The sequence below is a fragment of the Psilocybe cubensis genome, chromosome 1 (genome assembly GCF_017499595.1).
Source record: "Psilocybe cubensis strain MGC-MH-2018 chromosome 1, whole genome shotgun sequence".
Classification (NCBI taxonomy): Eukaryota; Fungi; Basidiomycota; class Agaricomycetes; order Agaricales; family Agrocybaceae; genus Psilocybe; species Psilocybe cubensis.
Genome location: NC_062999.1, coordinates 3,307,721 through 3,329,840, shown reverse-complemented (window position 1 = coordinate 3,329,840; position 22,120 = coordinate 3,307,721). Strand labels below are relative to the sequence as shown.

General features: G+C 46.2%; 9 protein-coding genes across 9 annotated transcripts; 2 read left to right on the top strand and 7 right to left on the bottom strand.

The window, feature by feature from the left end:
• Positions 1 to 640: 640 nt before the first annotated feature.
• Positions 641 to 1,195, top strand: JR316_0001149 (uncharacterized protein; the record flags this gene model as incomplete). Its single annotated transcript, XM_047886962.1, has 1 exon — positions 641 to 1,195. The coding sequence occupies one exon, from the start codon at positions 641 to 643 to the stop codon at positions 1,193 to 1,195; it is 555 nt and encodes a 184-aa protein (XP_047754708.1).
• Positions 1,196 to 1,277: 82 nt separating this feature from the next.
• JR316_0001148 (COP9 signalosome complex subunit 6) lies at positions 1,278 to 2,677 on the bottom strand (the record flags this gene model as incomplete). The annotated part of the gene is made up of 9 exons (XM_047886961.1): positions 1,278 to 1,385; positions 1,442 to 1,510; positions 1,567 to 1,667; positions 1,718 to 1,810; positions 1,863 to 2,103; positions 2,154 to 2,242; positions 2,296 to 2,424; positions 2,472 to 2,548; positions 2,604 to 2,677. 9 exons carry the CDS (start codon positions 2,675 to 2,677, stop codon positions 1,278 to 1,280), a joined length of 981 nt encoding a protein of 326 aa, XP_047754707.1.
• Positions 2,678 to 2,843: 166 nt separating this feature from the next.
• Positions 2,844 to 5,381, bottom strand: JR316_0001147 (Serine/threonine-protein kinase fray2; the record flags this gene model as incomplete). Its single annotated transcript, XM_047886960.1, has 7 exons — positions 2,844 to 2,908; positions 3,249 to 3,970; positions 4,108 to 4,215; positions 4,266 to 4,411; positions 4,464 to 4,758; positions 4,810 to 5,208; positions 5,260 to 5,381. 7 exons carry the CDS (start codon positions 5,379 to 5,381, stop codon positions 2,844 to 2,846), a joined length of 1,857 nt encoding a protein of 618 aa, XP_047754706.1.
• A 1,825-nt stretch (positions 5,382 to 7,206) lies between these two features.
• On the top strand, positions 7,207 to 10,516 carry JR316_0001146 (Serine/threonine-protein kinase SKY1; the record flags this gene model as incomplete). Its single annotated transcript, XM_047886959.1, has 6 exons — positions 7,207 to 7,397; positions 7,474 to 7,515; positions 7,576 to 7,931; positions 8,156 to 10,011; positions 10,075 to 10,240; positions 10,302 to 10,516. 6 exons carry the CDS (start codon positions 7,207 to 7,209, stop codon positions 10,514 to 10,516), a joined length of 2,826 nt encoding a protein of 941 aa, XP_047754705.1.
• Positions 10,517 to 11,691: 1,175 nt separating this feature from the next.
• JR316_0001145 (Chitin deacetylase) lies at positions 11,692 to 13,508 on the bottom strand (the record flags this gene model as incomplete). The annotated part of the gene is made up of 6 exons (XM_047886958.1): positions 11,692 to 11,831; positions 11,895 to 12,188; positions 12,244 to 12,332; positions 12,382 to 12,796; positions 12,858 to 12,992; positions 13,046 to 13,508. The coding sequence occupies 6 exons, from the start codon at positions 13,506 to 13,508 to the stop codon at positions 11,692 to 11,694; spliced, it is 1,536 nt and encodes a 511-aa protein (XP_047754704.1).
• A 209-nt stretch (positions 13,509 to 13,717) lies between these two features.
• On the bottom strand, positions 13,718 to 15,505 carry JR316_0001144 (Chitin deacetylase; the record flags this gene model as incomplete). The annotated part of the gene is made up of 6 exons (XM_047886957.1): positions 13,718 to 13,872; positions 13,924 to 14,214; positions 14,264 to 14,352; positions 14,402 to 14,818; positions 14,865 to 15,003; positions 15,076 to 15,505. The coding sequence occupies 6 exons, from the start codon at positions 15,503 to 15,505 to the stop codon at positions 13,718 to 13,720; spliced, it is 1,521 nt and encodes a 506-aa protein (XP_047754703.1).
• A 444-nt stretch (positions 15,506 to 15,949) lies between these two features.
• On the bottom strand, positions 15,950 to 17,708 carry JR316_0001143 (Chitin deacetylase; the record flags this gene model as incomplete). The annotated part of the gene is made up of 6 exons (XM_047886956.1): positions 15,950 to 16,104; positions 16,170 to 16,460; positions 16,521 to 16,609; positions 16,663 to 17,074; positions 17,136 to 17,270; positions 17,348 to 17,708. The coding sequence occupies 6 exons, from the start codon at positions 17,706 to 17,708 to the stop codon at positions 15,950 to 15,952; spliced, it is 1,443 nt and encodes a 480-aa protein (XP_047754702.1).
• A 191-nt stretch (positions 17,709 to 17,899) lies between these two features.
• JR316_0001142 (Protein SET) lies at positions 17,900 to 18,936 on the bottom strand (the record flags this gene model as incomplete). Its single annotated transcript, XM_047886955.1, has 5 exons — positions 17,900 to 18,067; positions 18,121 to 18,258; positions 18,322 to 18,474; positions 18,532 to 18,743; positions 18,798 to 18,936. The coding sequence occupies 5 exons, from the start codon at positions 18,934 to 18,936 to the stop codon at positions 17,900 to 17,902; spliced, it is 810 nt and encodes a 269-aa protein (XP_047754701.1).
• A 372-nt stretch (positions 18,937 to 19,308) lies between these two features.
• Positions 19,309 to 21,645, bottom strand: JR316_0001141 (uncharacterized protein; the record flags this gene model as incomplete). The annotated part of the gene is made up of 12 exons (XM_047886954.1): positions 19,309 to 19,598; positions 19,652 to 19,718; positions 19,770 to 19,868; positions 19,928 to 20,094; positions 20,150 to 20,361; positions 20,425 to 20,543; positions 20,593 to 20,721; positions 20,777 to 21,096; positions 21,152 to 21,185; positions 21,237 to 21,288; positions 21,346 to 21,371; positions 21,421 to 21,645. The coding sequence occupies 12 exons, from the start codon at positions 21,643 to 21,645 to the stop codon at positions 19,309 to 19,311; spliced, it is 1,740 nt and encodes a 579-aa protein (XP_047754700.1).
• Between the last annotated feature and the right edge of the window lie 475 nt (positions 21,646 to 22,120).

Sequence of the window (22,120 nt, the reverse complement as noted above, 5' to 3'; positions counted from 1 at the left end):
TCTAATACAAGATCTTTCGTACTCTCTTCATATGAACGGTCATCTCGATACAGAATTTCTGCATCAATTTATCTGTCGCCAATACCCTGATCCAAATTCCTTCCTGGCATCTCAGGTTTTGAACAACATTCTTGACGCAGCGCTGGAACTTCCATCGTTGTTTCCAACACACCGAATAGCATATCTCAATCGGCATAATGCACTCCTTGACCTGTCGACGCGTCATATACGATCTTTACTGTCTCATCAGATTCTCACCACCCTTTCCCCACCCAAAGGTAACGATTGGGGCTGTACCTTTTCCTCTTGGTACACGGCACAACCACCTATGCCTCAAGCAGTATATGGCTATCTTGCAGCGCTCTTCGATTACTTTACTTATCCAATTGAGTCGAATGATCATATAACCTATCGATACTATGAAATTTTACCTCATACAGACAGTTTTTCGTTTTGGACGACAGATCAATCATCCCCACTTTTTGATTGTCTGATCATCGAGCCTACTTCAAGTCAATCAGTGGCCTTTCCTCATGAATCAGTTCCATGCACTCTTATTGCATCCAACTCTTCACCTGGGTTTGGCGCCTCCTGTACTCAGGAAGAGCTGGTAACGGGTGCTTGCCCTCCACTACTTCCCATGGGAGCTCTTTTTGTTGCACCTCCCGTATTGCCCCATGCCGCTATTGTGGTTCAGGGGCACGTCCCATTATATCATTGGAGAGGACAAGGAAGAGATGCCCAGTTTCTAGGCAAACATACTATGCGAAATCACACTTTCCTATTTCTAGATGCTTCTGAAGTTGACGCCGTAACCTCAAATACGATTCCAGACATTGACCCAAAGTATTTCTTCCGAGATTTGCACAAAGCTTTTACAGGACTCTCGGCCCTTTCTCAACTCGGCGTAAAAGATGTGATTTCCCCGCTGTGGGGTGCTGGAACCTTTGGAGGCGACCCAGTCGTAAAAACCATCATACTGGCGGCTGCCGCATCCCAAACCAAGGTTTTAATACATCTCTCTGTTGATACAGCACGAATTTATCAGCCGTTCATGCCCCACGAGGACGACCGGCCTACCGTTTTGATCGATTTTTTGCGGGGTTTACAGCAGACTTGGAGACATTTGACGGTGGGAGAAATTGTTAGTAAACTGCATAATGGTGATTGGGGGCATTTGACGAGAAAATCATAGAGCTAAATGATGGTACTAGTCAAAGAATCGTTTTTAATAAAAAACGACAATACACGAGCCAAATGATTATTACACAGACTGGTCAATGGAAGCGATCCCAATCACCCGGAGCACCTTGTCTTCCTATTCTCCTTCGAGGCCCCCCTCTTTCATCTTTACCAGCAGTCAGCACTAGGTGTTTATCAACAAGCTACGTTGAAAATAAGTAAGAATTAGGTATAAAGGCAACAGAAGGAAAATTCTTACATCATTGAGAATATTTGTAGACTTCGTCAAAGAGGCAAGGAAAGCAGTCAATTGAACATCTTCATACTCCTGCATGTATAGCTGAGTGTTCGAATCATGTAGTGCACAATAAGCAAGATACTCACGGTGTCGAACTCTTCTCGGAAATGCTTGTTTTCCGTTGCTGGTAATGAAGCAAGAAGGGCAGACAAAGACCTCAAGATACTCTGATCGGGGCGTGCTTGACCTAAGTGTAACATTCAGAAAACAGAGGCAGGATATTACCACGACACTCGCCTCCAATGACATCCGTTAGATATTTAATGAGAATCAAAATTCGCTCGTGTAACATTTTCACGGCAGACCTTTGGGTCTGCAAATGCGATTCCACTAGAAAGATTTAGACCCATAGACAGCGGATGTGGAAACACACTTGACTTACGACTTGTACCACTTCCTCCACCTCTAGCTGTCCAATCCACTGCGATGCGCTCGGCTTCTCCGGTCTCAACATTATACGGTACTTCGATATACACTGAACGGGATTTACGATCCCGAAGTTCGATAGTTGGTTCGTATGCCTTGAGAGGGAGAGTCTGAGCATGCGCGTCGCCACTGTTAGAGGTTAATACAAGGCTGGGTTGCAATATCAATAAGAGAGGCGTCGAGCAGTATGTCGTGAACTGGGTCTGGTATCAAAAAATGCGAATCAACTTCAGTTTGATCTACTCACCTGGTCATGCAGAGCGATATGCTGCATTGTTGGCTTCGTTGTTACTGTGTACCATCCTATAAACTCGAGTGATGGAAACACCTGTTTGTCTAAACCGCAATGTATCAGTTAGTTTTGCAGCGATCCTCCATATATTGCATACATTGGTCGCGTCTCGAGACAAGAAATTCATGGTCAACCAGGCTTATATCATCGCCGACAACTGCAAGTTCGAAAGTGTTCACGATTTCAACCTCACGTCCATTCTGCGTGCCAAGCAGGGCGCCTAATACTACATGATGGTCAAATAGTTGCTCATTCTCGAGTTGTTCGACATACCAAACGGATCTGGCCTGTTCTGTTGGAGCTTCAGCCTCGTCAAATGTTCTGATATATTCAATATCGGTAGAGGATGTCTAATCTAGAGACTAAGCACATGTTGAGTTCACGTTGATTACTGATCGTCCTTACAATGAAAGAGCCAAGCCAGAAGTCGTTGTGGGTGGTAGAACCACGGAGACTTCGTCGGTTTCCATCGCGTTCATGGTTGACAAAGAAGGCGTGTTTTAATTGAAGAATTGCTTGTAAATGGTCAAAGTAACAAGTGCAGCTTCAAGCCTGTTGAAAGTGATCAATTATCGTACACGCGTGACCTAGTAATCAGTCTCTAAACGCGTCATTTGATTTGAATGCGGGGTGGCCTTGTCTCTCTCAGGTTTTTGCAGTGTCCTGTAGAACCAGAAGGTCTTTGAAAGCCCCCAAAAAGGTCGTATTTTCTGTGTAATTACTATGGTGAATATATACAGCGTAAATAACAATTAGCCATATTTATACAAGCCAAAACTACGATGTGCAAGTCGTTACACTAATATACAAAGGCAGGATAGACAACTATGATATATCGTACGCATAGGAATCAGAATTGGCAGAAGGTTACGTTAGGAAATTCACTTTGAAGAATGACATTAGGCTATTATTTGTCTCCCTTCAACCCTAGATTACTGTACGTTAAGTTATCAACTAAACTGAAACAAAGGAAAGACGAACCAGACGTAAGAGATCGACTCGACGCTCGCGACAGTATACTTCTGCCAGCATTTGAAAACATCCCCTTACCCTTTTCTTTCTCTTTGCGGGGAGTAAGGTCACCATCGGATAGATCGGTGCGCGACGGAGAACCTTTAGTGTTATTCTTCCATCTGTTCCAGAGATTCGGTCCTGGCGATCCGGAATATTTGTTATTGGAAACCTTGTCTTGAGGAGTTGATGTAGATTTGGGTAGCACAGAATTTAGGCCAACAAGCGTAGGTTCGCGGTTATATTCGTTTATGGAGGTAAGCGGACTGTTGTTGTTCTCTGCGGCAGAGGCTGCTTGTAATCTGTGTTCAATCTCGGACGGACTTGTATAAGACGAAGGCGCAGAAGAACTCGGGGGTGTTGAAGAGGGACTCGGTTCCAAATCCGAACTTTGCACACTGGACGTGGAGGTACTCGGAGAAGAAGAAGGGACAAATGCTGATTCTGCGATGGGTTCATTTTGATTGACTGTGACTGGAACTTCGTTATTCGTGCCCCATGAGACGAGCCTGCTTTGATGTCTGGACGATATACGATCGTCATTTATTACACCATCTTCGCTTACAGCAAGGTCTTCCAATGCATGCCTCCTGTAGACACTGGTCGTCGGAGAATTGAGTGTCGTTGCAAAATCCCAGGAAGCGATCGAACTAGCAGAAAGTACAGGTGGCGCGGCACGACGTTCCTGCCGCTGTGCCAGGGGAGGCAAGTCTTCTGTAAAGCCAGTCAGCGTCCAGTTATTGACATCAGGAGCGTGTTGCCTTTACTTAGAATTGTATTAATCAGGTATGTTTGCTTTTTTGCGGCCTTGAAAAAAGGGGTCTGTAGTAGCTCCTCTGCAGTCGGACTAATAGTATTTTAGATACGTACAAGAAATCTCCACCGGGTGAAAGCTTACCGTTTGGAAGGATCTTTAACAAGGCAACTGTCCACAACCTCCTTGAAGGCGCGAGAATATTTGTACACACCTCCTTCACGGTCCAGAGTTGGGGAATCTTCTTGAATACTAGGAAAATATGTCAGAAGTTATCATAAAATGGCAATTAACGTATTTACGTCTTTAGCAAGACTCGTTGTGGTGATTCCCTTGACCGAGGTGGGCGTCCTTGTGTAAGTTCCAGCGCCGTGATACCAAAACTCCAAATGTCAGCAGCAGAATCATATTGTTTTCCTTGAATAAGTTCGGGTGCCATCCAACACGGCTTAAGAGGAAGAAAACTGAGATAGGGCGTCAGAAGAAATTACGATACTCACCGTTCCAACAAATGACTTTCGTTTGCCGATGGTGGGCCTTTGGAGCACAGGTGGCGTCCCGTCAAACAGGACACCGCGTTTTCCATTGGAAGTGGCGGATACTGATCTCGCTTGTGGAAGTGCTGCCGTTGCGGTCACCGAATAGGGTCTTGATGCAGGATTGCTACTTCGTGAAGTATCCTCGGAGAGGTCTGCCGCCACACCCAAGTCCCCCAAAAGAACAGTGCCATCATCGTCAATCAGAAGGTTCGCCGCCTTTACGTCCCTATGAATAAACCCGTTTATGTGAAGATAACTGTGTCAAATTGTTAGAAAGTCGCAACCTTAGTAAAAGGAAATGACATACTTTAATCCCTTCAATGCTTGTGCCAGGATACATCGCACGACGTCTTCTTCCATGCCTCCAGGCCAACCATAACGCATTACGTCGGCTGCACTCCCTTTGTTCATGAGACGCAAGGCAATGTAAAGTTTATGGCCATCCATCCATGAACCACGGACTCTCAAAACATTGGGATGTTTTGAAAGGGACATAAGAGTGGTCTCTCTTTGCAAAAGTTGCAATGATCTTGGCGGCAAAGAATCCAAGTCTAATACCTTCAGAGCGCATGGAATCCCCTTTGCTGCTTTGTTTTTTGGAACGTTGGGTGATGGTTTGGGAGAAGGATGATAGGTTGCAGCGTAGACAATGGAAGAGGCACCAAACCCAATTGGGGCACCAATGGTATAGTCTTTGGCGCAATCACTAGTGAAGAATTTAAGTCTGAAGAACTGACACGCAAGAGAAGAAACATACCTGTACAATTGCCACTCGTCTTCCACTGCACCTATGAATTTTTGTGCCGCAGTCTTCATGGCGTCCTGAACACTCGCTGCCTGAGCAGTGCTCTTTAAGGGCAGTCCGTCAGCAAAGGACATGGTTGCTACGAATATGATATAGGTCCTGATACAGGCTGGTGTAGGCTGGCGTATGTCCGGAGTATTTGATGTTAATGATGTGCCCAAGTCTGAAGTATATCAATGGGGATCCTTGTGATGAAATCACCGTCACGTTCCACCCAGAAACAAAGTATGTAGCGGAACTCGAAAGAGCTTGATAACGCGAATCTTCAAGCCTCGAGGTGTGGGCTCCAATTGAAATGCAACGAGAGAGGTCCAGCCTCCGAAGGACGCCGTACAGGAGACTCGAAAAGACTATTGTGGGTCAAACAGTTTATTTGATTGTGGCCCAAGATTTCGTTTGACTCTTTGAGACCTTGGTAAATGTTGGTCAATGGGAATTAGGGGAGATGGCTGTAGGAATCAGGATACAGAGTGGGGTATTTGAGATTGCGTCCCTTGTTGCGGGCCGATTGTGCAACATATAGCTTGGCGTAAATACCTCCCTTCATTCAATTCATTGCGCCTCCGCGTCCTTCATTGCCGCTATTAGCAATATAGAAACCAATATGACATCGCCGTCAGGATCACCTGAAATAAACCCGAAAAGCATGTCGGGACAAAACTTGTCCCTACTCCACAGGTTGTTCGAAAGACTAAACAGAATCAACACAGGGTCGACCACTTTCTAATTGTAAAAGCATGCCGATGATATTGGGCCCTTATTAACTCGTTTATGTTAGGCGTTACTCCAAGTGTGGTGTAATTGGAAGAGATACAAGTGAGAGCAATATGAGAGACAACTCGCTTCGTGGTGATGGATTAAAGATAGGATATGATCAGTTAAACTTGAAAATAAATGGTCCGAAGATATAATTGAAGGCGGTGTGAATCGTTGTGCTTTCCGCCGAGTAAGTAGACTTCCGCGAAACTTTTTTTGCCATTTCTTTCAAATTAATGCTATCGTTGACTGTCTGCATGGTCGCAATGTGAGCGTTGTTATACTCGATGGTCATCAATATGCGATCGCGGCATGTTTTCTATGCAACTTGCACAACTCTTTTCATGAAATTAGATGAAGCAAACAAAGTTTACATTTTTTTGATGAATGAATTCGCGGAGAACATGACATTGGTAAATCATTCTGAATGGTATGTAAGGAGGTCGTGGCGCAGAAAGCCCTCATTACAATGTGTGAAGTGGAAAACTAGAGACGGAGACGCAAAGGGTCTTTTCGAATCGCTCGACAAACCAGACTGCTCCTCGGCCAAACTGTCTCCATGGCACAGAATGCAACTAGTATAACCCGGTAGTTAGAGATCGGAATCCAGTAAAATCGTCGGCGACATGGATTCGCGGTCTAGACACGTCTACCACGTCTTGCTATAGTTCATTAAAACTGCAGATGTTCTTTTCGTTTCTAAAGGAGCGTTGCTCAATGGAGATACTTCCCTCGCGAGTACAACATTATCATGGCTGAACGGCAAAGTAGACCTCCAGATCACGACCGTCAGTAGTATGGCCTTAAATTATGCATCGCTATCATCGTGAATGTCGGAAACGAATGTGCGGGCCGAAGTATAGGGCATGAGCTTGCCACACGGCCTGGGTTTGAAAAATCGAGTGAACAAAGTTGTAGCGACAACGAGCGTCTAGTCGGTGGCTAAGAGTTGGCTGGACTAGTATAGAGCGTAGCGGCCGCGGCGGATGGAGGAACGGGTGTGACTAAGTGTGACAGTGCCCGAACCGGCAATTGAACCGAGATACGCCACCTTGGCCGCTGTAGTGCCAACCCGCTCTTCTCCTCCTCCCTCCTCCGCCCTCCTTCCCTCTTCCCCGTTCCCCTTCCCCCTCCATCCGATAGATGGCCCCGAAACAACCATGTGCAAAATATCAATATGTTGTCACCTCTAGTGGTCCAAAAATCCTGCCAGTCGACGAACCGTCTTGCAAGGACGAGGAGAGCCCAGCAGAATATAACGCCGGCGGTTATCTTCCAGTCAAAGTCGGCGATTACTTTAACAATAATCGCTATCGTGTAGTTCGCAAGCTTGGGTGTGTTGCATAGTCTCTTTCATTTTTTTTGTGTATTGTTGCTCATCACGCATCGTCTTCGCAAATGTTTTATCAGGTGGGGCCATTTCTCGACCGTCTGGCTTGTCAAAGACTCGCAGTGAGCCCCCTGATGACAAATTGGTCGAGAAAATTTGCTTACCGAACTATAAACTTATAGAACTGCCCGGCACTCTGCTCTCAAGGTCGTTAAATCTGCTGGTCGGTACGCCGAGACAGCCCGAGACGAGATTAAACTGTTGTCTCGTGTTTCGGCTTTTTCTCCATCTCATCCTGGAAGGCAACATATCGTCTCTTTTCTCGACTCTTTCTCACACCAAGGTCCTGAGGCTTCTCATGTCTGCATTGTGTTTGAACCGCTGGGCGAAAACTTGCTCGCACTGATAGAGAGGAATAAGAAGAAAGGTGTTCCCCGCGCCCTTGTGAAGGTTATTGCAAGGCAAATTCTTCTTGGGCTGGAATATCTTCACGATGAATGCGACCTCGTCCATACGGACATTAAGCCAGAGAATATATGTAAGTTTTTCTTTATTTTTCACCCGACAATTCTCTTTCTCTTTGCCCCTACACTCTTTCTTTCAACCCTGTGACTCCTCGCCAAGACACCAGCATAGCACTCGTCACTAGTTGTTCAGCATACATCGGCTACGTATGACTCCTTTGACTGATGTTATTTTTGTTCTTATCCTTATCTCTGTTCAACATAACTTGCATGTGGAAGAGTACTCATCCCCATATAGTAATTTCTATTCCAGACATTGAGGCCCACATCCACAACGAACTTTCGCAATCGCCTTCTCCAACATCACGTCGCGTCGGGATTCCTCTTCCTGTGAAAAGTAGAGCCGGCGTCTCAATACCATATAGTCAGCAACGCACTCGAAGGCAAGTCCAAATTTTCGATTCACAGCCTTTGGCAAGTCCAGGGCGAAGTGGAAGCGCAAATGGGCATGCAAGCCTTAGCATGAATGCGCGCCTGGATAACACTAGCGGAAGTGTTAGTCTTAATGGGAGCTACATTGCTCAGATTCACATGTCAAGAAATGGGTCTGGTCATCCAGGCCATTCCAGTAGTCCTGCGATAAACTTCAGCTCCAGTGCCCCGAAGATTCCAAGCGGCCTGTCGGCGTCGGCACCCAGAAATGAAGCCTCTCTCAAAGAGAAAACTGCTCAAATATACGCTGCCAAAGGGATCACGGCAGTGCCATCTCGGGTTATCAATTCCCCTTCGACTTCATCTTCTTCGTCCTCGATTTCATCTGCTTTGGGCTCCACTACGGCAGGCTCAAGTAGCCTTGTCAGTACTCCTCCAACCTCCCTCTCCCACTCCCTGGGAAACGCCGTCATGGAGTTTGTGGGTACAGGTACCTTTGAGACGGAATTAAGAACCAGGCCTAGGGTTTCGTCTCATGACAAAAAGGGTTCCGGGGACGAGAAAGAAGGTTTCGTCATTGATTCAAAGAAGCTGACGGAGAAAACGAATTTGGAAACTCAAATCAGTTCTGCCATCTCTTCATCCTGGAAGCCTACGGACTCATGGAAGGACCAAGCCTCATCCTCTGTACAATCATCCAAGTCAACTTCAAGTTTCAGCCAGATAAACAAACAGCGCAGTGTTGGACATACCCACACACGCTCTCATTCTGGTATATCCAGCGCTTCATTTTGGAAAGACCTAGGTACAGCAGCCCCAGCCCCTGCTATCCTTGTTTCCGCAGTCGTTGCTGCCGACGGGCGCCAGGATGACTTTTCCAAGCAATCTACCGTTGAGTCTGCTGACACCACTTCAGGAAAGTCCTCAACCACAGCTACCACCGTTCGACCCTCTCCGATTGGCACTCCTCTTCCCATCACTAAGAAGTCAGTGTCCCTAGCTAGCAGTGTTACCAAATTGATTAGCGACACATCAAACCTGCTTTTGAGCGGGACACCTCCTAAAGATTTTACGATCCGTAATGACCTTTCCAGTCATCATCCTTTATCTCTTCTCACTCAATCTGCCCCTTATCGACAATCCCCTACGACTTCGCCCTCGAAACGCTCTACTACACGGGTTTCACCTCCTCAGCAAATTTCACAACTCTCTGCTCACATGCACCTTCATAAGCCTAACTCACAGTGTAATTGTTCCGACCCATCTCATCAACATTCACGTACTTCTTCTGGCATTCGTACTAACACCAAATCGCGTTCGTCACGTCTCAGTGAACATCCACCCATCAGTTCTGTTGTACCTTTATCTGTACCATCCACTTCGACATCTGTAACTCCTACTCCGGCTTCGCCTCCCCCTATCGCTCCACCCCCGACCCCTGTCGATTCTCCATCAATATCTAACTTTATTCCCTCTCCAACTGGCACTCATGATATACCCGAAGGCACTTCTCAGCATCGTACACTCCCTCCTTTACAAACTCCGGCTGATGCACCATTGCCGCCTCCAATTTCCATCAAGATCGCTGACCTAGGAAATGCTACTCCGTCCAAAAAGCATTTCACGGAGGATATTCAAACACGTCAATATCGCGCCCCTGAGGCTATACTTGGTCGCCGTGATTGGGATGCTAGGGCAGATATTTGGAGTGTTGCTTGCGTGGTAAGTCTCCCTTGGCTTGCTAAATTTATGATTGTCAATTTTCTCATTTTTTATCTGGTTTAGATCTTCGAGTTACTGACAGCGGAATTCCTTTTCGACCCACAAGGTCAAGGAGAACTTTTTACAAAGGATGACGACCATATGGCACAGATCATTGAATTGTTGGGTGATTTTCCTTTGGAGGTCAAAATGGGTGGTAAGTACAGTCGTGAATTGTTCGATCACACAGGTCTGTATTGTTTCTATTCTCATGCGTATATGAGGCTGACGCAAACAATATATATCAACAGGTGCACTTCGCTATATCCGAACTCTCAAACATTGGCCCCTCAAGCGAGTAATGATCGAGAAATATCTGTTTTCGGAAGCTGATGCAACTATCCTCTGTGATTTCTTGGAACCCATGCTGGCTGTGGATATGCGAGAACGCAAGTCTGCACGTGAAATGAAGAACCACAAATGGTTGGAACCCACACTGGAGGATGGAATTGTGACCGAGTGGTAGATAACCAGCACAAGCGGGCATGCTTCACACATTCACTGGCTCTTTTTGACTGGTTCATCATTGTTGTTTTCTATTCCGAGTCTGTTCTGACTCTTCGTCACACACATTCAAACACAGAAATCGCCGACCCAGAATCGCATCCACCTAGACAATCATAGATCTTACTGTCGCCTCTCGTCTCGCTGAACCCAGCACCGTATGCCTACTCTTCACTGTCTCTTCCTCTTTCCAACCATACTTTATTCTTCTCTTTATGATTTCATTTGGGTTCTTGGCGTTGGTCCTTTATATTTTTGTCGTATCATTCCTCTCTTGGTTGCAAACATCCTGATTATCCACATACCCGTAGATTTCTCCTCTTTCTTTCGGGCGTTTACCCCCTCTCTAGCATACAAGACCGTCTCGCGGTCCAACTTTAACTTTTAATGGTACCTTTTGTCTTTGGTTACACTACATATTTTCTTCTACGCGCGGACGCTATTCCTTCTCTTCTGGTCTCTGCTTCCGCACTCCAATTCCATTAATACATCGGATGTGGGCCTGGGTATCCGTCTGCTTGTACATACTTCAAAGAGAATAACAGTCTTCAAACAGACACTGAATATAGATCGTCTAATTGTAAACACCTCATCAATAGAATCAATAGATTTTACATATACTTGCTACAACAAAAATTCCTTCGTCGAGTAATTTGCTACGAGATAAAAGCGCATTCATGCAAATTGTTTATTGAAACTAATTGTTTATTTCAAGTCACATCTCTCAAATTACTACCTCTACATAAGATCATTGGAAACGTACTTAAGCATTAGGTATTTCGTCTAAAGAAATCCAGTAGAGGCCAGACGAAGAAGAGCGTGTCAGGCACAGGGCCAAAAGGAATGAGATTGACAACGAATGCGGTGATACTAAGGATGGATCGTAGATACATTAAAGTTGACGCTGACGGGGTTAAGGTGTAGGGGTAATAAGGGTTGAGGGGTATCGTAGGTCTATCACAGCAAGACTTCCATACGTAACGACAGCATTACAATAAAGAACCAAAGAACGAGCGACGGTCGTTTCTTCTAGAGTGCATTCTAGAAGCCACCGTCAACGTCATTAAGCACCAAGAAGCGTGTCCGACTTCAGATGTCCGAGAAAAGCTAGACGCGCGTACGTATATCCTTGTGCAGTTAAGGCAATGTCATGAGTCCGCCGAGAGCGAGGCCGGCGAGTGACCAGAGACTGCCAGCAGTGGATTTGGAAGTGACTGCAGCACTCTTGCCTGTCGACTTGGCTCCGGCAGCCGTTCCAGTCACAGTAACAATACCAGCTGTAGTAGTAGACGGAATGGAAGTTAGAAAAATTACAGAACCATAAAGCTGTCAGCACTGACCCGACACCGCGGCCTGGAAAGCAGGGGGGTTAGTTTTATTGTTGTTAGTCTCAATGTAAGCGTCGGTCATGTCTTTGTTGAGGCAGTGAATAACGGGTTGAATCTTGAAAGGTGGATTCTTGTGGCCCAGGGCGTCTGGCAAGATATATCCGGTAGCAACCTCAACTGACTGTTCGAAAAGATCGTGTTCAAGAACAATAAAACCGGAGTTTCTGGTCGTAGCGTTTCCGATGATATTTTCCCAGTTCTGAATAACCTGTTGCACCGAAGTCTGGCCATTGGCGATGTTGAAGTCTACATATCATAGCTTAAGTTTAAATAAAAATGAAGAAAAAAGACATGAATTCACCATCAGTGTCAAACGTGGCAAGGGGGCTGATGCGGGTCCACATGACGGGAGTAAGGCCCATCGCGAGAGAAATCGCTCGGACACGGTCGCTGAGGAGGCGGTCAGACATTAGACGCCCACAAAAGCACCCCGACTCACTCAATATCTCCGTAAGGCGGACGCATCATGTTGGGAGTGACGCCAAGAACATCCTTGATGATCTTCCTCGACCACCCAAGTTCGGCAATAATTTGTTCGTTTGTCAAAGATGTCAAGGGGAAATGGCTCCAGGTATGAACAGCGATTTGATGCTGACCCATGTACTGACTTTGGAGCATGTTCCAATTGTAGAAAACACGGGAACCGACAACAAAGAAGGTGGCTTTGAGTTGCTCTTGGTCGAGATATTCGAGCAAGTTAGGGGTGTAAAACGCAGGACCATCGTCATAAGTCAAACCCCAGTCCATAGCGGTTGGGCACTCGGTGATATCAGTTGATCGCGTGCATCCTCCACAGGTCCACCAGCATCGTGATGCATCGCTGGCTGCGGCCGTGTTGTTGGCGCAACCTCCGACTAAGAAATTGCAAAATGGTGTCAGGCTTTGTTCTAAAAATAGCACGCGAAACGAACTTACTTCCATTGGTAGGTGAAAATTGCGGGATTACGACACCAGTATCCTGGACTTCCTTGATCCATTGCTGGACCTCTGGAGAATCTGTTGGTGCTGGCCGATCAGGAGGGGGGTAATTCGCAGCCAGAAGGCCGGTTACTAGGGTACATGGTAAAAATCGCCCGAGAAGAAGCAACAGCAAGGGCACTTACTGGTTGGCAAAGGGGGAGCATTCGACAAGAAAGTCGGCACAGACCCTGCAACAGCCGTAGAGGGCAAAGGATGCGTTGCTGCGCTAACTTGGCCGGGGATGATGGATGCTAACGGGACAGCAGTTGGGTTGGTGGCTTGCAACTGAACTGTCAGAGAGGGAACGGCTGCAGACGACACTGAAGAAGTGGTTCCAGCAACGCTAGCTGCCGAAGACCCTGCAGGTAAGGTGGATGTCCCAGCAACAGCAGGTGAGCTGGATTGAGAGGCAGCAACTTGGCTGCTAGTGGTCCCTACAACATTTGCCTGAGAAGAAGAGCCTGCAGCGGACGCGACGGGAGGGGGAGGTGCAGCTGCGGGGACTTGACGAGCATGTTGTTGGGCACGGGCGTGAAGGTGGTGATCAGCGTGGGCAGCGACAAAGACAGGAAGGACAGCAAGGAGCGTGTTAGTAGACAGCCTCATGGTGGGAGAAAAGTTATGGAACAAGGGCAAAAAAAGTGCGGGAACTTGTCCTGGCTTTTTATAACAGCACACTAACAGCCTTCTAAAAATAGTTCTTCATCAACACGTCCTCGGCAGAATCCATTCTCGTTCAGTGAGCGACAGGTTGTTGAACAGCGACACACGCCAATAAATAAGCGCTCATGGAGTGATTACGAATACATGCTAACTTAGACAAGAGAAAAACGAAGGAAAGCCAGACCACCGACGCCAAATCCCATCGCAAGAGTCCCCAATGACATCAGGATGGCCCGCTGGTCTAGCAAGAGCAAATCTGACGAAGATTTTTTGGGGGTTGGTGCCTTTGTCTCTTTAGTCAATCCAGCTGCATTGCGGTCATAAATCAAGTAACGAAAAGGGAACAAAAAATACCTACCGTTCACAGCCGCCGACAATGCAGGCGGATTCGTCGAATTGTCGTTGGTTTCAATGTATGCGTCTGACATCTTCTTTTTCAAGCAGCTAATGACAGGCTGGATAGTGAAACGTGGTTTGTGGGCCAACGCATCGGGAAGAATGTACCCCGTAGCAACTTCAACGGTTTGTTCAAAAAGATCGTGTTCAAGGACAATAAACCCGCTGCTTCTCGACGCAACGTTTGAGAGTATGTTGCCCCAGTTTTGCAAGACTTGTTCAACAGACGTAGCACCACTATGAACGTTGAAATCTATTGAAGGCTTGTGGGGTATTCGATCGAGATATAGAATTAAATTTACCGTCGGTATCAAAGGTGGCCAGCGGACTGATTCGTGTCCACATCACTGGGATAAGTCCCATCGCAAGAGAAATCGCGCGAACGCGATCACTACAAGATCATCATCAGAGTGGAATAGATGTATTTCGTACAGACATACTCAATATCGCCAAAAGGTGGACGCATCATGTTCGGCGTAACTCCAAGAACGTCTTTGATAACCTTCTTCGTCCAGCCCAACTCAGCGATAATCTGCTCGTTCGTCAAAGTGGTCAGAGGCGGGTGGCTCCAAGTATGCACTCCAATCTGATGTTGGCTCATATATTCTGTCTGGAGAATCGCAGGAAACGAGATAACACGAGACCCGACAACAAAGAACGTCGACTTGAGGTTTTCCTGATCCAAATATGCCAGGAGATTCGAAGTATAAAACGAAGGCCCATCGTCATAAGTAAGCCCCCAGTCCAAAGCGGTTGGACAATCAGAGATATCAGTAGGACGTGTACAACCACCGCACGTCCACCAACACCGTGAATCTTCGCCAACAGAGGCCGAATTATTAAGGCATCCTCCTAAACTACCTCATTAATTTTAATCATGCGCTGAAATATGATATGACCAACTAGCCTGGATTAGTAGGGGTGAATTCCGGGACGGCGATTCCGGTATCTTTAACCTCTTGGATCCATCGCTGAACCTCTGGCGAGTCAATTGGAGGTATTTTATCCAAGGCGGGATAATTTGAGGGTTTTAAAAGGGCCACTAACAAGGCAAGAGCGATTTAAATAATATTCACAATATATGCGCCATTGAATTATATCTATGAGATCTCACCATTTGGTATCGCGGGGGCGCCTGGCAAGAAGGTCGGCACAGTTCCTGCAACTACCGTAGAGTCCAGCGGCTTTGTAGCCAAACTGGGTTGGGCGGCATTGATGCTGGCCAGTGGAACTGCTGTTGGGTTGGTGGATTGTAAATGGAAGGTGGGAACTGGGGTCGTCGCCAAAGGCTCTGCCGTTAGAGTTGTATGAGATGAAGATCTTGACAAGCTAGAAACAGCGTTGCCGTCACCGACAGCTGAAGTCAAGGCAGCAGGCGTGGAGATTACTCCAGTCAAACCTTTGGTTGAAGAAGGCGTTGTAACAGAGCTGAAAATTTGGCGAGGACGAAAATCTTCATTCTCAACACGGATATGTAAATCTTGTTGGGCGGCGACAAGAGCGGGAAGAGCGGTGAGAAGAGAGGCTTGTATTAAATATTTCATTGTCGTTGGATATCAATGGAGTTGAGAGGTGATCTATCTTCGGCAAGAAAACGTACAAAAATAGGTGTGCGTTTGCTAAACATAAACAAAATGGTACATTTTTATCCAGCTTCTAACATGGAAGTGGAAGCACGCAACGTCGATTTCGATAACACATACACCGCCGCTTGCTCCAGGCTAGAACTTCATTCCGTAAAGCGGCGACATTAGGGATCGTTTATTGAAAGAGTGTGTCAGGTTGGCGGGTAGAAGGCTCTGCTGCCAGGGTAATAAACAAACAAGGGGTATAACAAAATACACAGACAACAGTCGTAGACTCGTAGTAATAGCAGAATGTCCATGAGGTCCCACCGTCCCTTGTAAAATAAGCAGGCGATATAAGCACCGGAAGATAGGGTTAGAGGATATATGTCCGTGGTAATATGATGATCAAGACAGATTTTTTCAGAATGGCAAAGAGAGCAGGGCACCAACAGCAAGTCCTGCAATGACTGTAGCCATGTAGGCCAATCCAGCGCCATTAAACTGTCCAGAAACCGCAGATGATTTAGATGTATTCGACGCAGACGCTGGCGCCGATGTAACAGTTACAACACCAGCTGCAAGAGATTGATAGTTTTTTCATTAATGACGATATAAGTAGAGATGATACTTTAATGCTTACCAGACACAGCCGCAGACAACGCAGGCGGGTTGGTACTGTTGTCATTCGTTTCAATATAAGCATCAGCCATATTTTTATTGAGGCATTCGATGACGGGTTTAATAGTGAAAGGAGGATTGTGGGCAAGTGCATCAGGAAGAATGTAACCAGTAGCAACTTCGACTGATTGTTCGAAGAGGTCATGTTCAAGAACAATAAACCCGTTGCTCATAGTCGTAGCGTTTCCAAGGATGTTTTCCCAATTTTGCAAGACCTGCTGGACAGAAGTAATACCACCGTGAATGTTGAAGTCTGTCGGCAGAGAAAAGAAGTGGTCAAATAGTGCTGAAAATATAAAAAATGAAGGCTTACCATCGGTGTCAAACGTAGCCAATGGACTGATACGAGTCCACATAACGGGGGTAAGACCCATGGCCATGGAAATGGCTCGAACACGGTCACTGCAAAAGAACGATTAGATCCAAAAAGGCAGAAATCGCCAAAAGCAGCATACTCGATATCTCCGAAAGGAGGACGCATCAAATTAGGAGTTATTCCTAGAACATCCTTAATAACCTTTTTGGACCAGCCAAGTTCAGCAATAATCTGTTCGTTGGTAAGGGTAGTCAAAGATGGATGACTCCACGTGTGGACCGCGATGTGGTGTTGACCGAGGAACTGTGTTTGAAGCGTAGCAGGGAAAGAAATGACGCGTGAACCAACGACGAAGAAAGTCGATTTAAGGTTTGTTTGGTCAAGATAGGATAAAAGGTTGGATGTATAAGGCGCAGGGCCATCATCATATGTCAACCCCCAGTTAAGTGGTGCCGGGCACTGAGTGACATCAGTGCTACGGGTACATCCGCCGCAAGTCCACCAGCACCTAGAAGTATCGGCAACAGCTGCCGTGTTGTTTGGGCAGCCGCCTGACAGATGAAAAAGTTTTAATGAATCGCCTCAAAAATAGAAGTTGAACATGATACACACCAGGTTGCGTAGGATCAAACGAAGGTATAACAATGCCAGTCGCGGTCACCTCGTCTATCCATCCCTTGACTTCAGGGGAATCAACTGGGGGTACTTTGTCCAAAACTGGATAATTAGCAGGATTTAAAAGCGCCGCTAACAAAGAAAACACAGATGTTAGTAGAGTCAAAATCTTTGACTTGCAATGATCAGCGAATGCCTGCAAAACTCACCATTTGGGAGAGGAGGTGCGTTTGGTATGAATGTAGGAATTGTTCCTGGTACTGCAGTAGAGTCTAAAGGCTTGGTGACAGAACTTGGCTGAGCCGCATTGATCACGGAGAGAGGAACTGCAGTAGGGTTAGTCGCGTCTAGCTTGAAAGTAAACGTGGTCGCCAGTGTTGGCGTTGCTGCAGCCGTTCCGGACACGCTCGATGCACTTGTTCCGACAGGCACAGAGGCTGTTGTGGTCGAGCCAGTGGCAGGATTTTGTCGGGCGTTAAGATCGTGTTGACGGGCAAACTGTTGTCCTTGATTGCGTGCCACAACCAAAGCAGGTAAAATAGCAAAAACGGTGGACTGGGAGAACCTCATGGTTGTGAGAGAGGGATGGAGCAAACCAAGTGTGGGAAAGTGTGCAGTCAAAGAAATACCATGTTCTAAAATTAGATTCGTTGGTTTCCGAAATAACTCGTCATATTTAGCTGCCGCGTGGCGGACTAGCATAGGTATCCATTCAAGAATTAAAAAATACATCAGACTGCAACTCAGCATACCAAATCCGTTTACACTTTGCGTTTTTTGGAGCGAGGTTTCTCGAGATCGATTTCCTCAGCGTCGTCATCATCATCATCGTCATCCTCGTCTTCAGAGTCGGTGATTTCACCGTCAACGTTGCCCAGGAAGTATTCAATGGCCTCTGGGAATATTTCATTCGCAATGACAACACCAATCTAAACTAATTTCAGCCAATTTTTCCCAATTGTTGTTTTTCGAAGTGACTTGCCTCAGATGGATCGGCACGGTGCTCGAAGAAGTTAAAGAAGCTTCCAGGGTCGGCGATATCATCTTCATCTTCACCAACCTTACGAGGGTATACCTTTGTCAAGGCCTTGTCAGCGTCCTTCCAGTTGATTTTTGTGGTCTACAGCAATGAATGAAGGAAAGTCAATTCAACGACTCGACTGACATCATAGCGAACACATACCGAAACCTCGACATCACGCTCCCATGAGAAGTCAAGCATGGAGGGGGTAATGCCATTTTCATCAGCCACTTCATTTTCAGCAGCAGGGGGCTTCACAAATTTGTACTCCTTCTTGAGGACGGTGTCAGAGAACAAAGGGTTTTCTTTGAAATACTGGAATAACGTTTCAAAATTTCCCCTTGATTTGGCTTCTGAAGGTAAGCTACTTACGAATTCAATGGTGAAGCATCTGTGTTCATTGGGATCCTTTTCGACCCAGAGATCCTCAAGATAGTTGAGTGCAGTTTGATCAGCACTGTGTTGAGCATGGTACGCAAAGAGGCTGTGGTTCATGAGAGCCACTGGCCAGAAATTAGGAATGGTGCGGACAACAGCACGGCGTTTCTCATAAACTGGGCGCAATGTTGCCTGAGCCTGGCGTTCTACAAAAACTGGGTTTATTTCCTAATACTCTTTTCAGTATTTAGGTTGCTTACCAAGGACGAGCTCAACGCGCGCAAGATCGCGTTGAATCTCTGTTAATTTTTGGGCGTCTTCCTCCCCAAGTTCGGCGTTGGACAAGCCGCTTTTCTCTTCTTCAGCACCAGGGGAAGCTCTTTTGGTACCTTTAGCCATTTTAGTTTCGTGAAAGGGTATATATGCAAGCAAGAAGTGAGTGGTAGTAAAGAAAAGTGATTGTGGTGGACCTGGAACGAAAAAAATTGTTGTTTTGTGGACTGTCACGTGGACGGAGTGAAAGGGACGTACGCGTGGGTGCGCGACACGCGTTTTATGTGGGTCGTGTGGACACTGTTGAAATTTCTCGGAGTCAACAGCTTGTTCCAGCAACAATTTCATAATTAATTGGACTGCGATTCACCCTTGAGAAAGTAGTAAAAGCAACGGTCTATTGAAGTCTGCGCAAGATGGCAGTATATAATAAAACACATCATAAATTAGGCAGTCTCTCTTAACACACAAAGAGTAATATATTTCTACTAGTTAAGATTAATCAACTCTCTTCTTCACAGTGCCAAGCTCGACCTCCTCCACAAGCGACTTCGTCCTCCGTCCAACCCCAGAAACCCACTTGGTTTTCTTCCAACTTGGCTCAGATATCCCTTGCAACCCCTTCCCATGGTGACCAGAGCGATGTCCAGGACCGGAATAGTAGATGATGTCGGTGAGTGGGTTGAGGCGAGGCCACGAAACGTAGTCAATGCCATGAATAAGAATGAATACGATGGCCATGCTGAAGAGCGAGAACCAAAGCATAAAGTAATAAACGAGAGAATAATCTGTTTTAGGCTAGTGAATAAGATGCATTGAAATACGAATAGAATGTATTGACCTGATGTGCGTGGAAGTGTCAAGCCCGCACATATCATAAAAAGGGAGAACGATGCAATGGCAGGCATCTGAGAGTTGGATTAGTCACGTTTCAATGCTCTACTTGGATGAGGACGTACGGAACGTATAATTAGAGGCCGGGGGTCCGTAATCAGGAACAACGCAGAAGATGGATTCTTTCTGGGAATCCATGTTCCGGTGACCAAATCAAAACCATCCTGAAGCGTAATTGTTAGAATTTGAGACAGGCCAGACAAACAATGGCGCCCAAACATACTTGTCTTGCGCCATCGAAGAAATTGTTTTTCAGATATCTCATAACCGACTTATATCCGTCTTCTAAGGCACCCATTTTAGTACGCTTATTTGTTCTGGTAAAATCGGACTTGAGGGCTCCAGAGCCACCGTATGCTTTTGCGATATTATCAGCATGATCGGCCCACACTACAAAAAATGTTCATTAAACAAAACTACACGGATAGATGCAACTTTAACGCACTTTCTCTGAATTCTTTGCTAAAGGCTTCATAGTCATCGACACCGTCATCCGCAGACAAGATACCTAATGATCTAAGCTGCTGGTTCAAGACATATTTGGCAACCGCTGCCTGCACGACATTTGTACGATCAAGGTTGTCCATGCAATTGGTGCGAACAGTGCCTGTTTGCACCTTTTTGGGGGCAGAATCATCATTGTTGATCTGGAAGTACCTAGAGTGAAGAAACGCAATTTAATGATAAGAATGGTCTCATTTTAACGAAAAAATGACTAACCCCTCTCTATCGATATCGTCTTTTAGTTTGTCGATGAGAACACTAATTCTATCCCATCGCATATTCTTGCACTCAGCATGGAAATCGAAGTATTGGTATTTGACGTCGGGCAAATCCAACTGTGAAAGATTACGATGAATACATTCGTTAGCATACGATGTAGCTCACCTGAGCAACAAAACGTTCATAAGCTTCTTTGACAGGTTTCTCGTGGCCTTTCTGATTCACAAGATTGACAAGATACTGCTTTCCGTACGTGTTTGTAAGAGCGGTGAAATGTGTTTGCATGGCATGATCCTACATGAAGAATGAGTGTGGGTATCGTTATGCAGAACTAAATCCCTTCACTCACGGTGTGTGGGAGCTCCATGATTTGCAAATCAGGCTTGTATCGAAGAGTATTGATTTCGGACCAGAAGACGGGCACACTTCCACGAATTTGCACGAAGCTCAATTTAGTAGCGAAGTTGTCGTCACTGATGCGCACTGAACCCGGCGACGTCTGTCCCTCGACTAGTAAAAGTTGTTCAGTCTCGTTGAAGTTGGCAACATGTCCGTTGTGGTCGATACCGCGACGGAAATAACGCGTCCCCGCGCGGAATCGTGATCGACGACTAATAAGAGCCAAATACATGTGTCGTCCATGGAGAAAGGTTGGGCGCACGTCGAAGGCTGAAATTAACGAACGTAATGAGAACTTGTTTAAAACAAAAGGTATGTTACATACTTCCATACATGATAGGGAGAATGAAGGAGCCGTACTATGAAGAAAATGAGCACGGTGCTATGAATAGAAACAAGACAAATCTCACTGCAGCATGAGGGTTTGTAGTGGCCTGATCTATGAGTTTCGTCTGCAAAAATCTGAGTGCGAACGGTGTTTAACTACTGCCAGATATACAGGGTTGTTAAAGAAAGCACCTGTTCCAGAAGAACCGATCGTCGACCTGTTAACCGTCAGTGGGAGTTATGACCTAAGAAACGGTGTGCACGCACAACTTCCCAAAAGGCCTTGCCAGCGTCCGCTTCCCTTGAGTCCCATTGAACTTGCAGTCGACGAGTCAGATCCCAGGTATACGAAAACAAGAAGTTTCCGCCATTTAAATGAGACCGAACGAGTCCAAGTAGTTGTGCTTCCACTGGATGTGGAGGGACGTAAGCAGAGACGGATGCCAAGGGCAGGATATCGAATTCCGTCGCGCGGTATATGTCGTGGCCCATCAAATGGCCTTGCAAAGTGCGCCCAGTTATAATAATTACATATTCCGCTGTATGGGATATTGAAGAGAGGGTAGGTTGAGTGGACGGAGGTTGACATACATAGTGTCAAGGATATTAGGCCAACAATGCCATAGATTGTTTTCTGCGATCTCTGAGCAGCATGAGGTACGGTATATTTCAGTGCTGAGAGTGACCATTGAGCAGCTGAGAATTGAGGTGATAGGAAGTGACTGACAATTTAGTATGATATCCCCCGAAGAGCGGTGTATTGTTAGTGACTGGGCTTCGCCTTCTGGGACGAAGATGTACGTGTCATTGCGCTCGGTATACCTGTGCAGAGGATGCTAGTTAGATTTTGGCTGCATTCGGGTAGTATGGAGCATACAAGGTATAGCGTTGGTGGAGAGGGCGCATAGTGCAGAGAAGGGTATGATATGGATGCTTGTTGAGCTGAGGTTGGATTATTGCCAAAAGC